Source organism: Phaenicophaeus curvirostris, chromosome 17 (assembly GCF_032191515.1).
Source record: "Phaenicophaeus curvirostris isolate KB17595 chromosome 17, BPBGC_Pcur_1.0, whole genome shotgun sequence".
Taxonomy (NCBI): domain Eukaryota; kingdom Metazoa; phylum Chordata; class Aves; order Cuculiformes; family Cuculidae; genus Phaenicophaeus; species Phaenicophaeus curvirostris.
In genome coordinates this window covers 10521457-10538452 of record NC_091408.1, presented here as the reverse complement: position 1 = coordinate 10538452, position 16996 = coordinate 10521457, and the positions used below count along the sequence as shown (strand labels likewise).

Sequence of the window (16996 nt, the reverse complement as noted above, 5' to 3'; positions counted from 1 at the left end):
TAAGTGGGGAATTACCAGACAGATCATTATGGTTAAAGTGGCTTTTGGCTGTGTACATATTAATTCATAAACTCTTCCTTAATTTTAAAGAAAGATTATAAGGCCCTCCCCCCCACTGCAGCTGCCTCTCATCATTGTAAATAGTGGCTTTAAGCCACTTTTCTTCCATTGGACATATCCTGTCTAGGCATCCTTTTATTAAACAAAATCAGAATTGCTCTGCGCTGTGAAGCACTGCAGATCCTCTCTTAGTTTCTGCTCCTCCCTGGAGAGCGTTGAGGGACCAAAGCAGCTGGAGCAGGGAGGTCCAGGTAGCTCCAAGCCAAGAAGCTCCTGGTAAATGAGAGGCAGCAAGGCAAGATGTGTTTTGCAAGCGAGTGGTGTTAGTTATAGCTTAAAACTGTAGAATAAGAATGTAATGGACGTTTCTCTGGTTCCTTAGTGAAAACCCGATTACAGCACTGAAGCTGTAACGTCTCCAAGAGTGCCTTGTCTAATGAAAAGAAAATGAGTGACAGGTGACACAATGCCCAAGGAAGGGGAGAATGAAAAGAACTTGTGAGCACTTCAGAAGAGAAGCAAACAGTATCTCTTTTCTTGTCAGAGTCTCCTCCATTTCGTAAATTGGTGAAATGCAGTGTCAGCCATTCAGCTTTACGTGCACTGTCCTTTCAATTACCCAAGCATGGCTGTAGGGTCGCACCACCAGAGCCATGTGGAAATGAGTTGAAATAGGAAAGAGGTGAAAAAGCTTCAGTTCATTATTTGCATGGTTCTTGCAAATGCCGGGATAAATTTGGCCCGCAATTCACATTATCCCTTGGCATAATCACAGGCATTACAAGTGAAAATGACCTCCTGCATTGTCTGAGCTCTCTTTCTTGGCAAATACGGGCTGAAATTAAGCGTGAGGTTGTATGTATGCAACTGGCTTTCTTCGGGTTTCCCAAAGCCTCCATCCCAAGGGTACCAAGGTTCTGCAGCCATGGATATAATAAGTCAATCACAATTGGTAAATTGACTTAAAAGCAGCTATATCAATCTACCATTAAATAATTAAAATTAGTTGAAATAGTAAGAGAAGAGATACTGTATATTGAAAGAGATATATTATGTGGAGATAAATTGATCCATTGATCGATCAATCCACATTTTTCTGACCATAGAATAGAATAGATTGATACTAGAAAAGACATCATTAAATCATCCAGAAATTATGAAAAAGCATTATACTGATATATTAAGGATAAAGTAGGAGGTGTAATATGGTAAATCAGCCAGAAAACCTCTCTCAAGTGTGGTACAGACATTGCTGTGTAGATGGCATTGGATGCTGACATTTCTGTTTTTAATGAATATGCCTTTATTAAACACATATGTAGGAACATTCATCTGTGTAGGCTCCAGTAAAAGATTGCATTAATGAAAGGTATTTCTACCTTTCCTACAGGGAAGGGCAGGGATGTGGGAAACCAAGAGAAATCTGGTGGCTCTTACAGATTTTTCAAGACGGGTTGGTCACTCTCTCCCATGAGATGGGTCATTTTTAGACTTGGCTTGAAAGTAAGAAGCTGTAGATTGTCCTTTGTAGATCTCAAGGAATAATTTGTGATTTTCCCTTTTTTTCCTAAAGCACTTTCCCGTATATAGGTGTAATAATAAAGAAACTATTTTCAGCATAAAAGATGTGCTTGTCAAGCCACAGCAATGATTTTCCAGTTGCTGGCTTTTTTAGTTGTGCAGCCTTCTAATATTTCTGCTTGAATTCTTTCACGACAGAAGCAAATGAAAATTACACCGTGGTTTTTAGGTCTGTGTTCCCTGATTTTTGCTTGTCATGTCATGAACTTCTTCGAAGCAGTGAAATGGCAGCCCATCTCCCTGAGAGCTCCAGACAGATTTCTAAAGTTGTCTTGTTAACAGCTTGTCAGAAACCTACATTTCAGTCTCGCTGAGTTTATATCATGCAAAAAAAAAAAAAAAAAGTTGCTGGAAATTATGATTTTTACAGGTTCTGACATTTTTCTAAAGAACTGAAATGCTCAAGGCTGCTGTCTCCCTTAACAGGCTGTGCTGTTTTGGGTAATATTCTGCGTTGCATCAACTGAACATCAGAGCAACATTCAGTTTCTTCCCTTTAACATGTTCTTTGAATTATTTAAGGTGTTTTGATGTTGGCTAGAATTTGTAACAAAGTCCTCCAGCTTTTATCCTAAAATATCAAAAAGGTTGAGATTTTTTTCCTTCCCCCCCCTCCCTTTTCTCCCTCTTCCCTAACTCTTCCTCCCTCCCTCCTCCTGCTTTTAATAGATCCTTGCATGGATCATCAGGGGACTTTCTTTTATGTTGTACAGCATGAAATGACTTAGTCAGGGTCTTCTTGATTAATTTATGAGTGCTAAGGAAAAGGGAAGGGGAGAAAAAAACAGTCCTTGAGGGACTGACCCTAAGCTGCAGCAGATCAACTCAATTTTATGGAATGAAAAGAGACTTAAACAGCATTTTTAGCGTTGGTTCCTCGACCCGCAGAGGTGGGGAAGCTCCCTGCGTCTGACAGGCTGGGGCGAGGGGTGCCCATCTCTGGGGTGGCTGATGGAGGGGAGTTCAGCTCTTTGCAGCCACCGAGCGCTTCTGGACTTAAAGCTGTGGCAGATTGGTGGATTAATGTGCTCTGCCTCCAAGGGGCAAATGCTCTTTTTTTTTTTTCTTCCCTTTTTCCCTCCCCCTCGCTCCCTCCTTCCCTACTCTGGGCTTGGATGACAGCTGTTGGTCACTTAACAAAATGTCCTCTTGATTGCTGCTTCCCAACAGGGGCCCCCTCAGACCAAACAGCACACAGCCCGCACAATGCATCACTGCCCCTCAAAATTAGTTATAGTGCTCAGGGCTATTCTCGGCTGCCATCCCTAATACTCTCTCGCTGTTCTTCTCTCTCCCCCTCCGCAGACAAAGGCTCAGCCTATACATCTGTAGTGCTCATAACCTCCCCCTTCCCCCAGCCAAATGCTGAGGAGAGAAAGGGGGGAGAAGAAAAAAAAAAAATTGCTGCCCTGAGGCTCAATCTGTTTCTTACAGCTCTGCCCCAGCACTTGGAAGCCTGAGCTGGTCTCGCCATAGGGAGGCCCTGACTCATTTCATCAAACTGTCAGGGAAGCAGTGGAGCTGAGAGGACTCTGCTGCCTGGGGCAAGTTCAAGTCAACATTCGATTTCCGACCCCCCTCCCGGCCCCCGCCTTTCGCTTGGACACTTTCTGCGCTCTGGATCTAAACTTCTCCCCGAGCTGCAGCAGCTCACAGCTTCTTGCCAGGAGGAAGGACTTGTGGGACCTTATAAAGGACACAGTGGCAAAATTGCTGCAATAAATCAGTGGCCCTCTGACACTTGGCGGTAGCTTAATGTTTTGGCACTTTCTTTCCTGTGTATGCCTCAAGTCCCATTAGCAGGCTTCTCTGTCAGTCTGGCTCATGATAAAACTCTCTCTTCCTATCATCTTAAGCAAGCCCCTGCAGACATGAATCGAATGCCAGACTTAATAGGGAACAACATCCTCCCCCTGCACACAGGAGCGTGCGTCCATACGTGCTGCCAGTGCCGTGAGCAGCTCCAGGGAAGTGAGCTCAAAGGACAGGGCGAGGGGGTGGGCTGTGAAAAATAGGCTTGATTTTACTTCTTCCTTTAAAAGAAACATTAACAGACTGGGATTTAAGCCTAATGCCTCCCTATGCCTCGCTATTAAAAGAAAACTCAGTAACTAAACGCGGTCAGAAATAATAAGATAGCAGTAACGTAGCCCTCCTCTGGGACTGTCTGCGTGGGTGTACAAGCTCCATAGGTATCTACGCTGTTCTGGTATTTCATGCGACTTCTTACATGTATATTCTACCCTGCCAGCTTGCATAGTAATAGTATAGACTGTATATTTAATGTTTTGTCCTCCTCTTCTTTCAGCCTTATACTTCCCCACACAATTTTAGTTGCAGGTAGACTGGTTAGATTACATGCTCCTCCAGGCTGGGATCTGTTTTTTCACATCACCGGCTTAGATGTCTGTTATCCTCTGCTTAGTCATAATCATAGAATCATAGAATAACCAGGTTGGAAGAGACCCACCGGATCATCGAATCTGACCATTCCTATCAAACACTAAACCGTGCCCCTTAGCACCTCGTCCACCCGTCCCTTAAACCCCTCCAGGGAAGGTGACTCAACCCCCTCCCTGGGCAGCCTGTTCCAGTGCCCAATGACCCTTTCTGTGAAGAATTTTTTCCTGATGTCCAGCCTAAATCTCCCCTGGCGGAGCTTGAGGCCAATCCGTCTCGTCCTGTCCCCTGTCACTTGGGAGAAGAGCCCAGCTCCCTCCTCTCCACAACCTCCTTTCAGGTAGTTGTAGAGAGCAATGAGGTCTCCCCTCAGCCTCTTCTAATAGTATCTAATAATATCTGTAGGTATGTGTATAATAATAATAATAATAATAATAATAATAATAATAATAATAATAATATCTGTAGGTATGTGTGTTTGTGTGCAAAGAAAACCAAGCCTTTCTGTCAGGTGTTTGGGCAGGAACCTGTAACTTCTGTGCTGTATGGTGTTTCGCTCAATAGAGCCCTGCAGCCTTGAGGCTGTGTAGGCCACCTAGATTGTAAATCTCCAGGTTTGGGGGGATGAAAATACTACATTTTTGTGAATAAGCTGAGGTAACTTCTATGCATCTCCCAAAAGCTTGGAGGTCATGGCTCTGTTTCGTATAATGGCATGTTTCTCTGCCTCTAACTGATGACACGACAGCCACCTAACAGCCAGGGGTTGCCAATCTTGTTGCAGTCTTGCCAGACTTGGGTTGGTCTCAGTTTTGTTTCTTGGAGCTCTGGTTTCTGGCATGAAGTAGTTTGTGTGAAAGTCTGGTTTCGTATTAAGCAATGTAGTGCCTTTATTATGTGAAGAAGAACTGGGTGATCTGGAAGTTAAAATGGTGGGGGCAAGTGAATAGTCAAAGGATGTTTTTGTGGAAAACAACATACAGAGTGACAGTACGGACCCTTGTGAGGAGCTTGGTGCTCGGGGAGTTGTCCTGGAGCACAGAGCCTACATTCAGATGCTGCTTTTGGGGAAAAATCCATGCTTCCCTCACTCCAGGCTTGCTCTCTTTCTGCACTCAAAAAACCTAAAATTGAATGGCTAAACCACTCTGCAGCTGTGCTAATTGCCTGTATGCTGTGGTAGAGCTTGCAATGACACCAGTGAACACCCCTGACTCTAGGTCCACCAGAAGACCTTTGTATTGAACATGGAGCTTTACTTGCAGTGATACAAACCTCTGCAGTATCCATTGCTGTTACATGGAGCGGTCTGATTTAGGCTTGTATGTCATGTGAACCACAGCGGGTAACATTCACATTTCCTATTTCAACTTTAGCTTGTTTAGCATGAGTTAGAGGGTTGAGATAAGTTAGAGGTTAGTTTTCAGTATAGTCCAGGCAACCGTGCTATGGGCGGCATCTACATCTCCATGGTGAGGGAAAGCCCTTTGGCAAATATGTCATTGCCTCTGTTTTACAGTAACCACGAGTCCATCTTTCTCCCCTGTTCATATAATTTGTAACTCCTTGCCTGGTGAGAAAAGCATGATGGAAAACAGTCTTGAAATGTGAATTTCCACCTCATCAGTCAAGTAACAAAGAAAGCCACAGGACCTGATCTTCACATGTGGGAGCTCCTTCTCTTGATTCCTCAGGTCTTTTGGGTGCAAGAAGGGAACAGCTGGGACAGAGAGGATGGTGGAGTTGCTGCAGTTTCTTAGGTGGGGATTGGGAAAGCGCCTGTTGCTTCATCCAGAGCCTGATAATGTTTGTTCATCTGGAGCGTGGTCCTTTGGCTGCAGCCACCAGGTTGTGCCTTGTCCTGGTGAGTCCACAGCCGGTTTGGCAGAATCTTTTTGGCACTGGGTTGTCATGGGTGCATATCTGCAAAATTTGTGTTATCTTGCTCTGTGGGACAGAAGCAGGGGGGAAGGAGGGAGTGGTGAAGCCTTTTTACAGCACAGTGAACCATTCTACCTGAATTATGGGTTGTTTCTCCTTAACTTTACCTCATGGGAGGCTTTTTCTGTCTGGAATCTGTCACTGGAAGAAATTGTTTCCAAAAAGCAGCACAATTAGGGGCCAGCTTTGCAAACATTCTTGACGGAATTGAGAGGCAATTGGCACAACCCAGTGAATAATCCTTTTAGGAGCCTTTATGAACCCTGCACAATGGCTGTTTACAGTTGCGCTTATAGACCAGGAGTGTTAACAGGCCTTTAGAAAAATCCAGGTAATTGAAGCTTTTGTCTTTCAATGAGCCCTCTGTAGCTGTCAACAGTTGCCATTCTCCAGATTTTCTTAAAGTTTTTTGTTTTGACAAGGGCTTTTGTCCTTCAGGACAACAGCTTCGTGGGTGAGCCTGGCTGGTGGCCTTGGTCCGCTTGGCCCTTGGGAGAGAGCGTCACCCGCCTCCTCCCCACCAGGCCAGAATAAGCCGTGTTTTAAGACACAGAAAATCCTCTGGGTCAAACCAAAGTTTCTCCTATGACTTCATTATTCATTTAAACATCCCATCGAGGCACCAGCCTCTGTCTCTCTTGGTCAGCCCAGGGCTTCGCAGGGGCAGGCGGCAGAGGCGAGGAGGCTGAGAAGAAGGGCTGCGTGGGGACTGAAGGCTCTGGCCCCAGAGACCAAACCAGCCCATTGAAAGAGTGTTTTAAAACATCCCTCCGAGGGAAGGAATCAACAGAGGTTCTGTTTTTCACAGATCTGTCTGGGCTGGTTTGGTTTTGCTGTTGTTTTTTCCAGTGCTGTTGCGTGTTCAGCAGCCTGTGGGTTCCTGTTTCTCAGTGCAGTTGTGGGAGCTTGTCTCTTTAAAATAAAATTAAGAAAACCTAAGTGAATTCTGAAGATTGGGACTTTTTCCATGAAAGCTGGCGGGTTTTTCTTCAGGAGATACTGGGTAATTAACATGGGTTGGTAGCCATGAGTCTCAAGCTCTCTATTTTCTGGGGTTCTGTATGTTAAGCTGAAGTCCAAATTTTATTAACAATGGTGTGTTAATTCTTCCTCCATAATCTCCTGTCATCTAGACTGCTTAGTAGCTTTGGGTTGGTTTGGGGCTCTATTCTCACGTGGACGAAGATGCAGTATTTTGGTGATTTAAAAGCCATGTGGTAGGAATCAATACGGGGACACTGTGTGCACGAGTGAGTCCTGCGCAGCTGAGAGAAGTGGGAGAGAACAGCTAGTTTCATAAGGCAGACGAGAAATTAGGCAGCTTGCTGTTGGAAATGTCATTTTTAAAGCACCTGTCTTGCAGTCTCAGCTGCATCCACAGCCCTGCTGACTTCTTCAGTTGTAAGACTGATGTAGTCATGATTAAAGTAAGGAAGATGTAAGCTAAAATGAAAGAAAAGCCTTTGCTCTCCTTTCCTTTTTAAAAACAATTAACTAAGGAGTATTTACAAATCCAGAATGGGGAAAAATGTGTCCTCAGAGAGCAGATGTTTCCTTCATTGGTATGTCTGTGTATACAATTTAGCATGTGGATTTGATGGTTCACTTGCTTTTTGCAACTTTCGCTTATCTGCATGAGACAAAGTTGCATATTGGTACAAAGAAAAATTAAGCATCTAAACAAAGCAGTTCTGCACCTTTTAGTAATGCAGACCATCTGTAATAGGGTTTTGTACTCATTATAGGGATACAGATTTTTAAGGTCAAATCTGTTTTCAACAAGAAATATGCTGTCCTCTTTTTTAGAAATATAATGCTGTAAGAAACAGGAAGACAAGTTTTGTTACAAAAACAGAGAGCAAAACTAAAATACTGTGTTTTATTTGAATAATAATGGTTACTAAAGTTTCCCAAAACTGTTTATATCTGCTCTCAAATATTTTTAAGCTAAATTTATTAAGGTTTACCATACTGCAGTTTTATTAAACCAGGGCTCATAGGCAAAAGTGTTTGCATTTTAATGATAACTTTGAATGTTTTCTAGTCAATGCATTTCTGAGTTTAATTTATTTGATTCTTTGTATTACTTAGTGTATCATTCTTTAAGTCCCTGTGAAAATTAAAATTTTCATTGCTGTTGCCTAAGCGCACAATTTTAAGCAACACAAGGTTGAGTGTGCTAACTAATTTCTATGCTATTTTGTGATAGGAGTAAATCCATTGTAATGTGCTTCAGTCTGAACTGTGCAGCAGGCTGAATCGCGTCATCAAAATATTCTGCCTCTAGAATATGAGTGTGCAGGTTGAATGAGCGCAGTGATTAAAATGGTAACTTAGGATACTTAAGTGCATACTGGGTTTAAAGGGTAAAATAATGTGGTCTTCGTGACCTGCTCAGTTATGCTAGTAATTTGGGGGAATGTGTGCTCCCTGGGGCATTCTGACTCGATTGCAGCCCCCCGGCTGGAGGTGAAAGGCTTCCCTTGAGTCAGCGGGTGTTCCTCGGGAGCATGTAAATAATAACAAGCCTAGTGCTGTGACTGCATCTTCCCCCACCTTGTTTTTGATGAATGTGTTGCTTTGTCAGCATGAACTAGCACTGTCTTGAGCAAGCCCAAATGGGCAACCTTTGCCTAGAAAACCTGTTAAAGCATGTCAGTGCTGATGGACAATTAGTCCAGTTCCAGGACTTCTGATAGTCTATGACTACATGGCATGGGCTTGGGAGAGTCAGCAAATGGCTCCGTTGATGATGATTTGTCAGAACTGATTTTACTTTTAATCTGAATGGCTTTTGTGGAAAAACAGAAACTTTGTTTCCTATAGTAATTTTTATAAAGCTCAGTGACAGAATGAAAGTCCCCTAAAAAAGGCTCAGGCAGCTCATGAGAAAGTATTTACTAAAGATACGTCTATCTGGTGTTCTTGCCTTCCATGCACAACGTGGCTAGGGCTTTATGCAGTCTGCTTGCATTAACAGTGGTTATTCCCATAGGCCTTGCCCACCCGCTGCTCCCTGGCCCCTGCAGAGCAGTGTCCTGCCTTCCTGTAATTTATTCCATTTTTGCTTTAGATTCCTTTTTCCCCAGAATGGTTATGGATATGATTAGGTCAGCGCTCATCCTGCTAAACAGCTGGATTTCTCTGTGAAAAAACTTGCTGTGGATGAGGTGGGGCAATGTAAAAAGGTTTCATTTTGAAAGAGAGTTCTACTTAGTCAAGACTATAGAAAAATAGGTTCCTTAAACCAGGCATTTCCACTGCAGTTAAATGAAAATAAGGAGTCAAATAGAAAGCTGAGCAGCCTTCACTGCAGAATCACGGTGGGAGCCCTCTCCTCTGCATAATGGGTCTTTGGTACTCGGTGTGTTTCAGAGAATTTAAGAGTAAAAGGTTCCTCAAGTGTTTGGGGGCAATCTTTTCATGTGCCAAATAGAAGAGGTGATTAAGCAGTCTCTCAAAAATCTGCAGAAAACAAAGAATGTCACAGCTGAAATTTCTGCTTCGTAACTTTAGGATAACAGGATGTGACAGGAAAGATCCCCCCTCCCTGCTCCATGAGGAGCAGGAGCTGATCAAAATGACCACGCAGCTCTGTTCCTTCTTTTACATTCGTGACACTCAAGCATGTACATTCTTCTGGACTTTTTCCACATTTGTAGCTTGTCATTGCTGACTTGTAGAGTCCCATCTTGTTGCAGCGAACTCAGTGGGGTGCCACCAGCTACAGAAACCCAGCCGGAGCATCCCCATCAGCTGCTGCCTGAAGGAGAAAATTCCGATTCGGGCACAAAAGCTACAAAATGCAGTGGCCACTTTGTGTCAGTGTAACAGACACCGAGAGATTTATTTTTGTCCCCGGTTGTAAATCTTCCTCAGCTCCAGCCAACAAGATGTGCATGTCCTGAAGTGTTCAGTGCTCGAGTTATCTTTCCATCATTTGCGCTGTGAAAATAGAGCATTTCATTTTCTGAGGCTGTAAGAGATTACGCTCTAAACTCTTTAAGTAAACACTTTCTCCTGGGATCATGATCTCGTTCAAACTAAAAAATGTACCAGAATTTATGATGTATCTTAATTACTATTCTTGGTACCGCTCATTAAATTAGAAATTGATTGCCAGTTTCACAGTTTCCTTGTTAGATGACAAAGTGCTTATCAAGGTGAAGCAATGCAAAACTGTTACTATATATTCCCCAATTTGGGATGATAAAAAGGCACGCTTTTTGTTGTGGTATTCATATTACAGTTATTATTATAATGCATCGCTGATTGTCTTTTTTGTTTAAAGTTCACTTTCCCCCATCCAAGTAAGAGTATAACATAGTTTTGTATAATATAAGAGAGAAATTGGCTTTGTCTGGTTTATGCTAACAATCTCAAAGGCATTACTGCAAACATCAAAAGTGTGTTTCATTGAATGGAGAACATCATAAGCAGCTATCCTAAGATTTAAGAGGATGATGCAAAAGATTCCATACATAAAGGCGTTTCTCAAAATCTTTTTTTCTCTCTCTAATCCACAGTGTGACAGCGAGAGTGATATTGATGATAAGGTAAGACTGAATTTTCTTCTTTCATGTGCTTTACTAGCTTGGAAATTCCCTCATAGTCAAAATAAGAATGATTTTGAAATAATATTTTTCCTCCAGTCTTCATGTCAAATTTAAAAATATCTATAATTGAATGAAAAACATTGGATCAAGTACTCTGTGATCTTCAGTAGTTTTTGTTTGCAGAAAAGAAACTCCCATTAACATAATAATCTTTCTTGATTATTATGTGAGTATTTGGTGAGACCCAAGTCATAGCATTAGTGCTGTTGCAGAGGAAGTTTCCTCTGATAACTTGTCAGGAGCCCATATTTTATTTATAGTAACCTTTGAAGATGTCAATTTTGTAATCAGTTTACAAGATGGGACAACTGGTACCTACCCTCAAAGCCAGCCTGGTAACTGTCAAGGAGTGTTTTGTCATGTTGCGTGCGTATTTAGCACAGAGCAATGATTTTTCTGACCTTCTTTTGGATACAGAGGTTGGTCACTGAAAGGTTCTAGTTGTATGGTTTTGTGTACGGATTTCTTGTTTCACCTTTGCAAGGAAAACAGAGAAGTCCCACTGCGTAGCAGCTCTATGCTTTTAAGCATCAAATGTATAAAAGACTTGAGCATCCCTTGATGACTTGTCTTTTGGCAGATCAAACTTGGCAGTCTAAGGTTAGATCTTCATCAAACTTTTACCATATTTTGGCTGTCCAGTCTCTTGCATTCATTCATGAGAAGCTGTGGTACACAGGTTTTTACTGGATCAGCATTACAAAAGTAAAGGCTGACTTGAGATAGCCTGGTCTCCTTGGCAGCACACTTGGCTGCTGCCATACATTGGAGGTTACCACGAGTTCAAGAGGCTACACTAAAAACTTCTGCTTAAGTATTTTTTTTCAAATATTGTTATAACTTGTGAAGCATTAAGGTTTCTTCAACTTCTTTCAAAAATCCCATCAGATACCAAAAATCCCTGGAGTATGGCAAAAGCTTTATTTTGAGATGAAGGCTTGATGGAAGAGAAACATTTAAATCATATATGTTGCATGAAAGATACTGTACATATTCTATTTTATTTTATATATGTGTATATATGTGTAAAATCACTCCCTGAAAACACCACAACCCCCTGAGTTCTGTTTCTTACAAGGTTACACAGCAGCAGAGCTGACGGCCGGGGTGGTGAGGGTGATAAATTTTTCCCTAAAAGCTGAGATACCGTGGGGTTGAAACATTTCTTAGACTGCCCAATCAAAGAAAGTAAAAGCAATCACTTAGAAAACTGTTTAAAGATCTGCCAGTCAAACCTCGGATGAAGTTGTAAGTGACATGTAGTTTTATTATACAGCTATGCTATTAATGATTATCTAAATTACACTGGTAGACCCAGCTAGCAGCATTACATCTGAGACTGACGTTTGTTAGATTAGGTTTGACTTCACCTTGTAGAGAAGAAATTGAAATCTGAACAACATTGATTAGCTTTCAGAATGTGGGATCTGAGGTTACCTTCAGAGCAAGCTGCATTGTGTTTGGCTGGTAACTTGCTGTCCTTTACAGCAAATGAAAGGCTATTATAGTGTTCTTTACAATTAATATGGCATTTTTTTGCATATTTGTAACTGTAACTTGACCTTCTAAGCTCACGTATTTCCCAACTACCTTCCCCTTAAGGTGACTCCACCTTAATAATGTTTCTTTTCTTCATAAGGAGAGCAGCACAAGATCATCATCTTTCTATCTCTTGCCTGATCTGTAGACACATGAGACATGACATCGGTTCTATTAAATAGGTCTCTGGAATTAAGCAGGGTTGCTTTTCCTGTCAGCAAAGACATGTGCACATGAATGTAACTCACCAAGGTTGAAGTGAAGAAACTTCAGACCTTTCATGGGGATAATGTAAATGCAACATTGCCTTCCAATTGGGAAAAACAAGGGCAGCCTGGCTCTCTCTGCTGATACCCGGCATGCTATACCCTCTTGGAATTTAATTCACTAATTCTCTAAAACTTAACCTGGCTGATGCAACAAGGAACTATAAAAATATTGGCATGAATGTCCTGAGGGATTGCACTGAGGAGTGGTTTTTCCCCCCCTTCTATATGTGGGAAAAATATATCTTCTAATAATGCTGCCTGGCTCTTGTAACCAGAGGGAGCACTCAACATACTGTCTAGCCCAGCATCAGGCTCCCCAAATGACACGGTGGGTCAGCTCCGTCTCACAGCGCTACAGAACGATCCTGCTTTCCTGCTTGATCAGCAAGCAGCAGCTTTCTCTAGGTACATCTACATGTGCTGGCACTAATGAAGGGCAGGGCAGGAATTACTAATGTGCTTTTGATTTGCATAACACTTTTTGTTAGTCATAAACAGCAGGTCACTGACTGTATAGAACTCATGAGGCAAGCAGACAGAAAAAGCAGATCATGTACGAGTGCAAACTGAGTCAGTGACAGAGCTAGAAGCAAAACTGAAATCTTCCACCTCCTGCTTCTCTCTCTGTACCATTCTACTAACTATCCATTATTTATTTAGTTAATACATATATGGGCTGTTGAGCTCTTAATGTTTTAAAACGTGGACATTAGAGTAAAATTAGGGCTTTACCCTCACTGCATTGAAAAATATCAACACGCTCCTGATGGCTTTGTTTTTTTTCCTTGTGCAGTGTTGTGCAGGACTCCAGGAAAGAAAAATAACTGAGCATAGTCAGTCATACATATGGTCTAGCAAAATCTAGGAGTCATTGCTTTACTGCAAGGTACAGTTTCACAGCAGAGTGTGAGTGTGTTTCTAAACAGTGCACTACTGGTTTTAATAATCGGAGAACAGGAGTTCAAGGCTGGGGACTTGTCCATCCCGTCTCCTTTCTGAGAACTGTCTCTGGCCAAGGATAGCCTTTCACTGCTGAAGTCTCAAAGGAAGTAAGTTGGATGATACTTTCTCACACCTATCATTCTGTCACCACACGCTTCTGGAAGGACTGTTCGAAATACCCAAACTAATAAGTTCAGCTGTCCAGCCATTTAACCAAGCGAGAAACTTAGTACATCACGCGTTCCCGGAGATGGAAATGCAAATCCTGTTTCTGTTACTGTATGTTCATTGAAGGACGTCGGCTTGGACTCTGCAACTATTTGGAGAATTGCAGGGTAGTTTGTTGAAGCAGTGGAAACGGTACTGGGCTTTTTGTGAGGGAGGAGGGACAGAAAGAGAGTTAGTCTGATACCCTACTACACTATCTCTGCACTAGCTGCAATGTGAGGCTCACGGTCCATAAACATTGTTACTGAAAATATATACTTCCTTTAATAGCAACAACAGCATTAACAGATAGCAATTACCCTTCATTTTCAGGAACTATAAAGTCTCCATTAATTCAAGATTTATGTAGTTATAGCATTTAGCACAGGAATAACACCACAGAGAATTGGTTTATACACATGTAATGAGAGAGCTTATGGCATACTTTAGTGAACATTAACATAATAGAGTAATATAAACCATCAACAGTTCCACTTATTGTCTCTTACCTGCTTTAGCATCACTGTGAAAAGTGGCTAGCAGCTTGGTAATGTGTTCTGTTAAATGGTGTTCTACAGAAAGCCAAAAGTCAACTTGTGTAAAACAAGGGAATGAGTAATCTCTGCTCGTTACTCCAAAGTGTTGCTCTCATTTTTTAATAACAGTGTTCAAGATTGCGTTTAAAAAAAGCCTGTTTCTTTCTTTAAAAGTAATTCACTGTTCATATTCTTTCAGTCTTGGACTTCTGTCTGCTGTGTGCAAAATTGTAGGTTGTCAGCTTAATTACATGGCCCCACAGTGTAAGCGAGCTCTTCAAATCAGGGGTTAGATATCAGGCATTCCTTCATTTAATGTTGTGCTAAGTAAGCTGTACGAAAAATGACACCATATTTCTAAGTTGGATCAGTATTTACCATATATTTATTGTGTAGTTTGTTTTTTGTTTTAGCTGTAGCAAGCAACCTTTGAGACTGGTTAAGCTATATCCAAGGCAGAAGCAAAAAGTTTTGAAGTCAGGTTTCTGAAACTGTTTCCACACTGCCTTCTACAAGAGCATTGTGAGTTTATTAGGCACTGCTTGCAGCAATGTGAACTCAGCCTTGCCTGGCTGTTGTTTGCTGTGCATATTTCTGAGCCTCGGTAGGTGCCTGGAAATGTGCAAGAGAGCATGGGCAGAGGTGATTTAGCAGTTGGTACATGGGAGAAGGGCCACAGGGTTGTGCTGTGATTGCTCCACCACGGGCTGGGGTCCCATCCTGCTACGTGCATTGTAGATAGAGAACAGCTCATCGCTTAAGGATGAGATTAGAGACAGAAAAGGGACTCAGATAAATTGGGAGGCAGTGTTAACAACAGCACTGCCTCAGTATGTCAGCAGCCTCGTTGTTGTCCAGCTTTGGGTTTGTAGGGGTAGCTTTATGGCTATGGGGTTACTCTCTGTAGCGAAAGGCATAGTGGTAAGTAGGAGGGAGTGCTTATTTGACAGTTTAACAAGCGGATGATCGAGTCAGACGAGTGAGAGATGAAAATTTACATTGATACTGAGTGTTGGTGTTGGGAAGAAGAGGTAAGCTGTGAAAGAGTCAAAACATGAAGAGTGATAGTTTGCAATTCAGGAAGTGGGCAACTGTGTAGGGAACAAAGCCACCAACTAGGAAAATGATCTTGCAGCAGCTTTTTCCTTGGCACAAGGACACAGTTACATCTGCCATCGCCCGACAATAGGATAAAATGATAAATGAAAGGTGAGGTAGTGAGATCTTGGCCCAGAACTTAGTTTTGTGGGTGATCAGAGGATGGTCATGTTACAGAGAAAAAGGATATACAGGACTTAAACATAAGTTGGATGTCAAGATGTAGGGTGTGGTGCAAATCAAAGAGAAAACTGAGAACTATGGGCTTGAGTGAGAGGTGAAATCAATAAGAGTGGAAGGAATGAGGAGAGTAAACTGTGTGGAAGATCTGAGGAGTGCAAGTATCACTTCTGTTTCAGCTGTGTTGACTTTGAAAGGGTGTCCCACAGGAAAAATCAGTTTAGGAAGCAGGAAAAAGGGATGTAATAATGGAGATCCAGGAGGTGCCCTAGGAGAAGTGATCACTCTGTGTATGTGTGTGTATAAAACTACCCAGAAGTAAGATAAAGACACCAGATGAAGGAGTTCAGGGAAGGTGGTCTTGATGCTCAGAATTACAGCAGGGCTTACAGAGGCAAAAGCAGAGAAGACAGGAGCTGTTGAAGCCCAGGGAAGGAAAAACTGTGTCAGGTAGCTGCTGGTCAAGGAAGGTGAGATCTAGGGAAGGGAATTACGAAAGACTTTGGAAGTCCAGGTGCAGTTCAGTGAGGGAGAGGAAGCCTACCAACGCAGTATCTGTTCCTAAAGATCCCACTTCAATCCAAATTTCTCTATGCTTTGTTGTACTTTTTCAATCCTGCTCTCATGGCCTCATTTTGTGAGTGCACCAGTGCAATATCAGTGTGTTGTCTGGTGGGACTGGAAAGAGCCTCAGTCCCTGGACCCTCAGTGGCCCTGCCTGGAAATTCACCGGGACAGTTACTGGTAGTGCTATTGCTGGAGGCTCCCTTCCCCCTGCTCCCCACGTTTTATCTAGGAATGGAAAGAGTGGAGTCCATCTGATGTTGTTTCCTCAAGGCTGTAAGTTTAGTTCGCGCTTCAGATAATCAGGTTTTTGCTACTTTTTAAGCCAAAACAGGCCAACATCCTCAAATAGGTTTTGTCCCATTCTCTGAGAAATCAAACTTGGTACTTTTCCAGCAATCTCAATTCTTACTGGTTGCTGCGTAAGGGAGAGAGCAAACATGGAATTGAATCGAGGGCTTTTACATGTCAGTATTTGCTCTTCAATCTGTGACACTTTTCAACTGCGACTAATAACGAGAATTCTCCATTTGCCAGTTAGTTCCCAGCTGGATTTTCAGACAGTATTTCAGATATCCTTTCACCGTAGTGAGCTTTTGCTTACAGACAGCAATGCTGAATGCAGTTGCAGAAGTGTGTGCCTGGGCTGCGCTGCAGGTTAGCAGCACACAGGAGTATAGCACATACACATGTGCATGCACATACATGCACAAAATCAGTGTTTCTTCTAAGGTTTAATTCTTACAGACAGCAAACCCAGAGATGTGGAGTGAAAACCAGTGAGAAACCAGGCTCCCATATAATAATTAATGATTAAAGGTGGTTAGTTCTCTTAAAGGAAGAAAGTCTGTGTTTGACAGATGAGCTGCATGTTGTTTTTAAAAACAGATCTGCTTCTTAAACAATATCAAAATATTGAATTTTAAATAAACTTGTAGACCTTGAAAGATTCAGGTGCTGTAAACAGGCAAATGTAATGTTGTTGTCAGTACAGGAAAACAAAAATTCACCACTCACTCAGTGAATTCATTTTATTTCATCATTCTCCATGAACAGATTTACC

At 42.2% G+C, this 16996-nt stretch overlaps 1 protein-coding gene across 22 annotated transcripts in view; it reads left to right on the top strand.

Annotated features, from left to right (window-relative positions):
• FBRSL1 (fibrosin like 1) overlaps positions 1-16996 on the top strand; it is a 537563-nt gene that overhangs the window by 345894 nt on the left and 174673 nt on the right. For all 22 annotated transcript variants that reach the window (XM_069871045.1, XM_069871060.1, XM_069871062.1 and 19 more), the window contains one exon: positions 10509-10538. In XM_069871045.1, coding sequence (XP_069727146.1) covers positions 10509-10538 — 30 coding nt within the window. The remainder of the gene's footprint in view (positions 1-10508; positions 10539-16996) is intronic.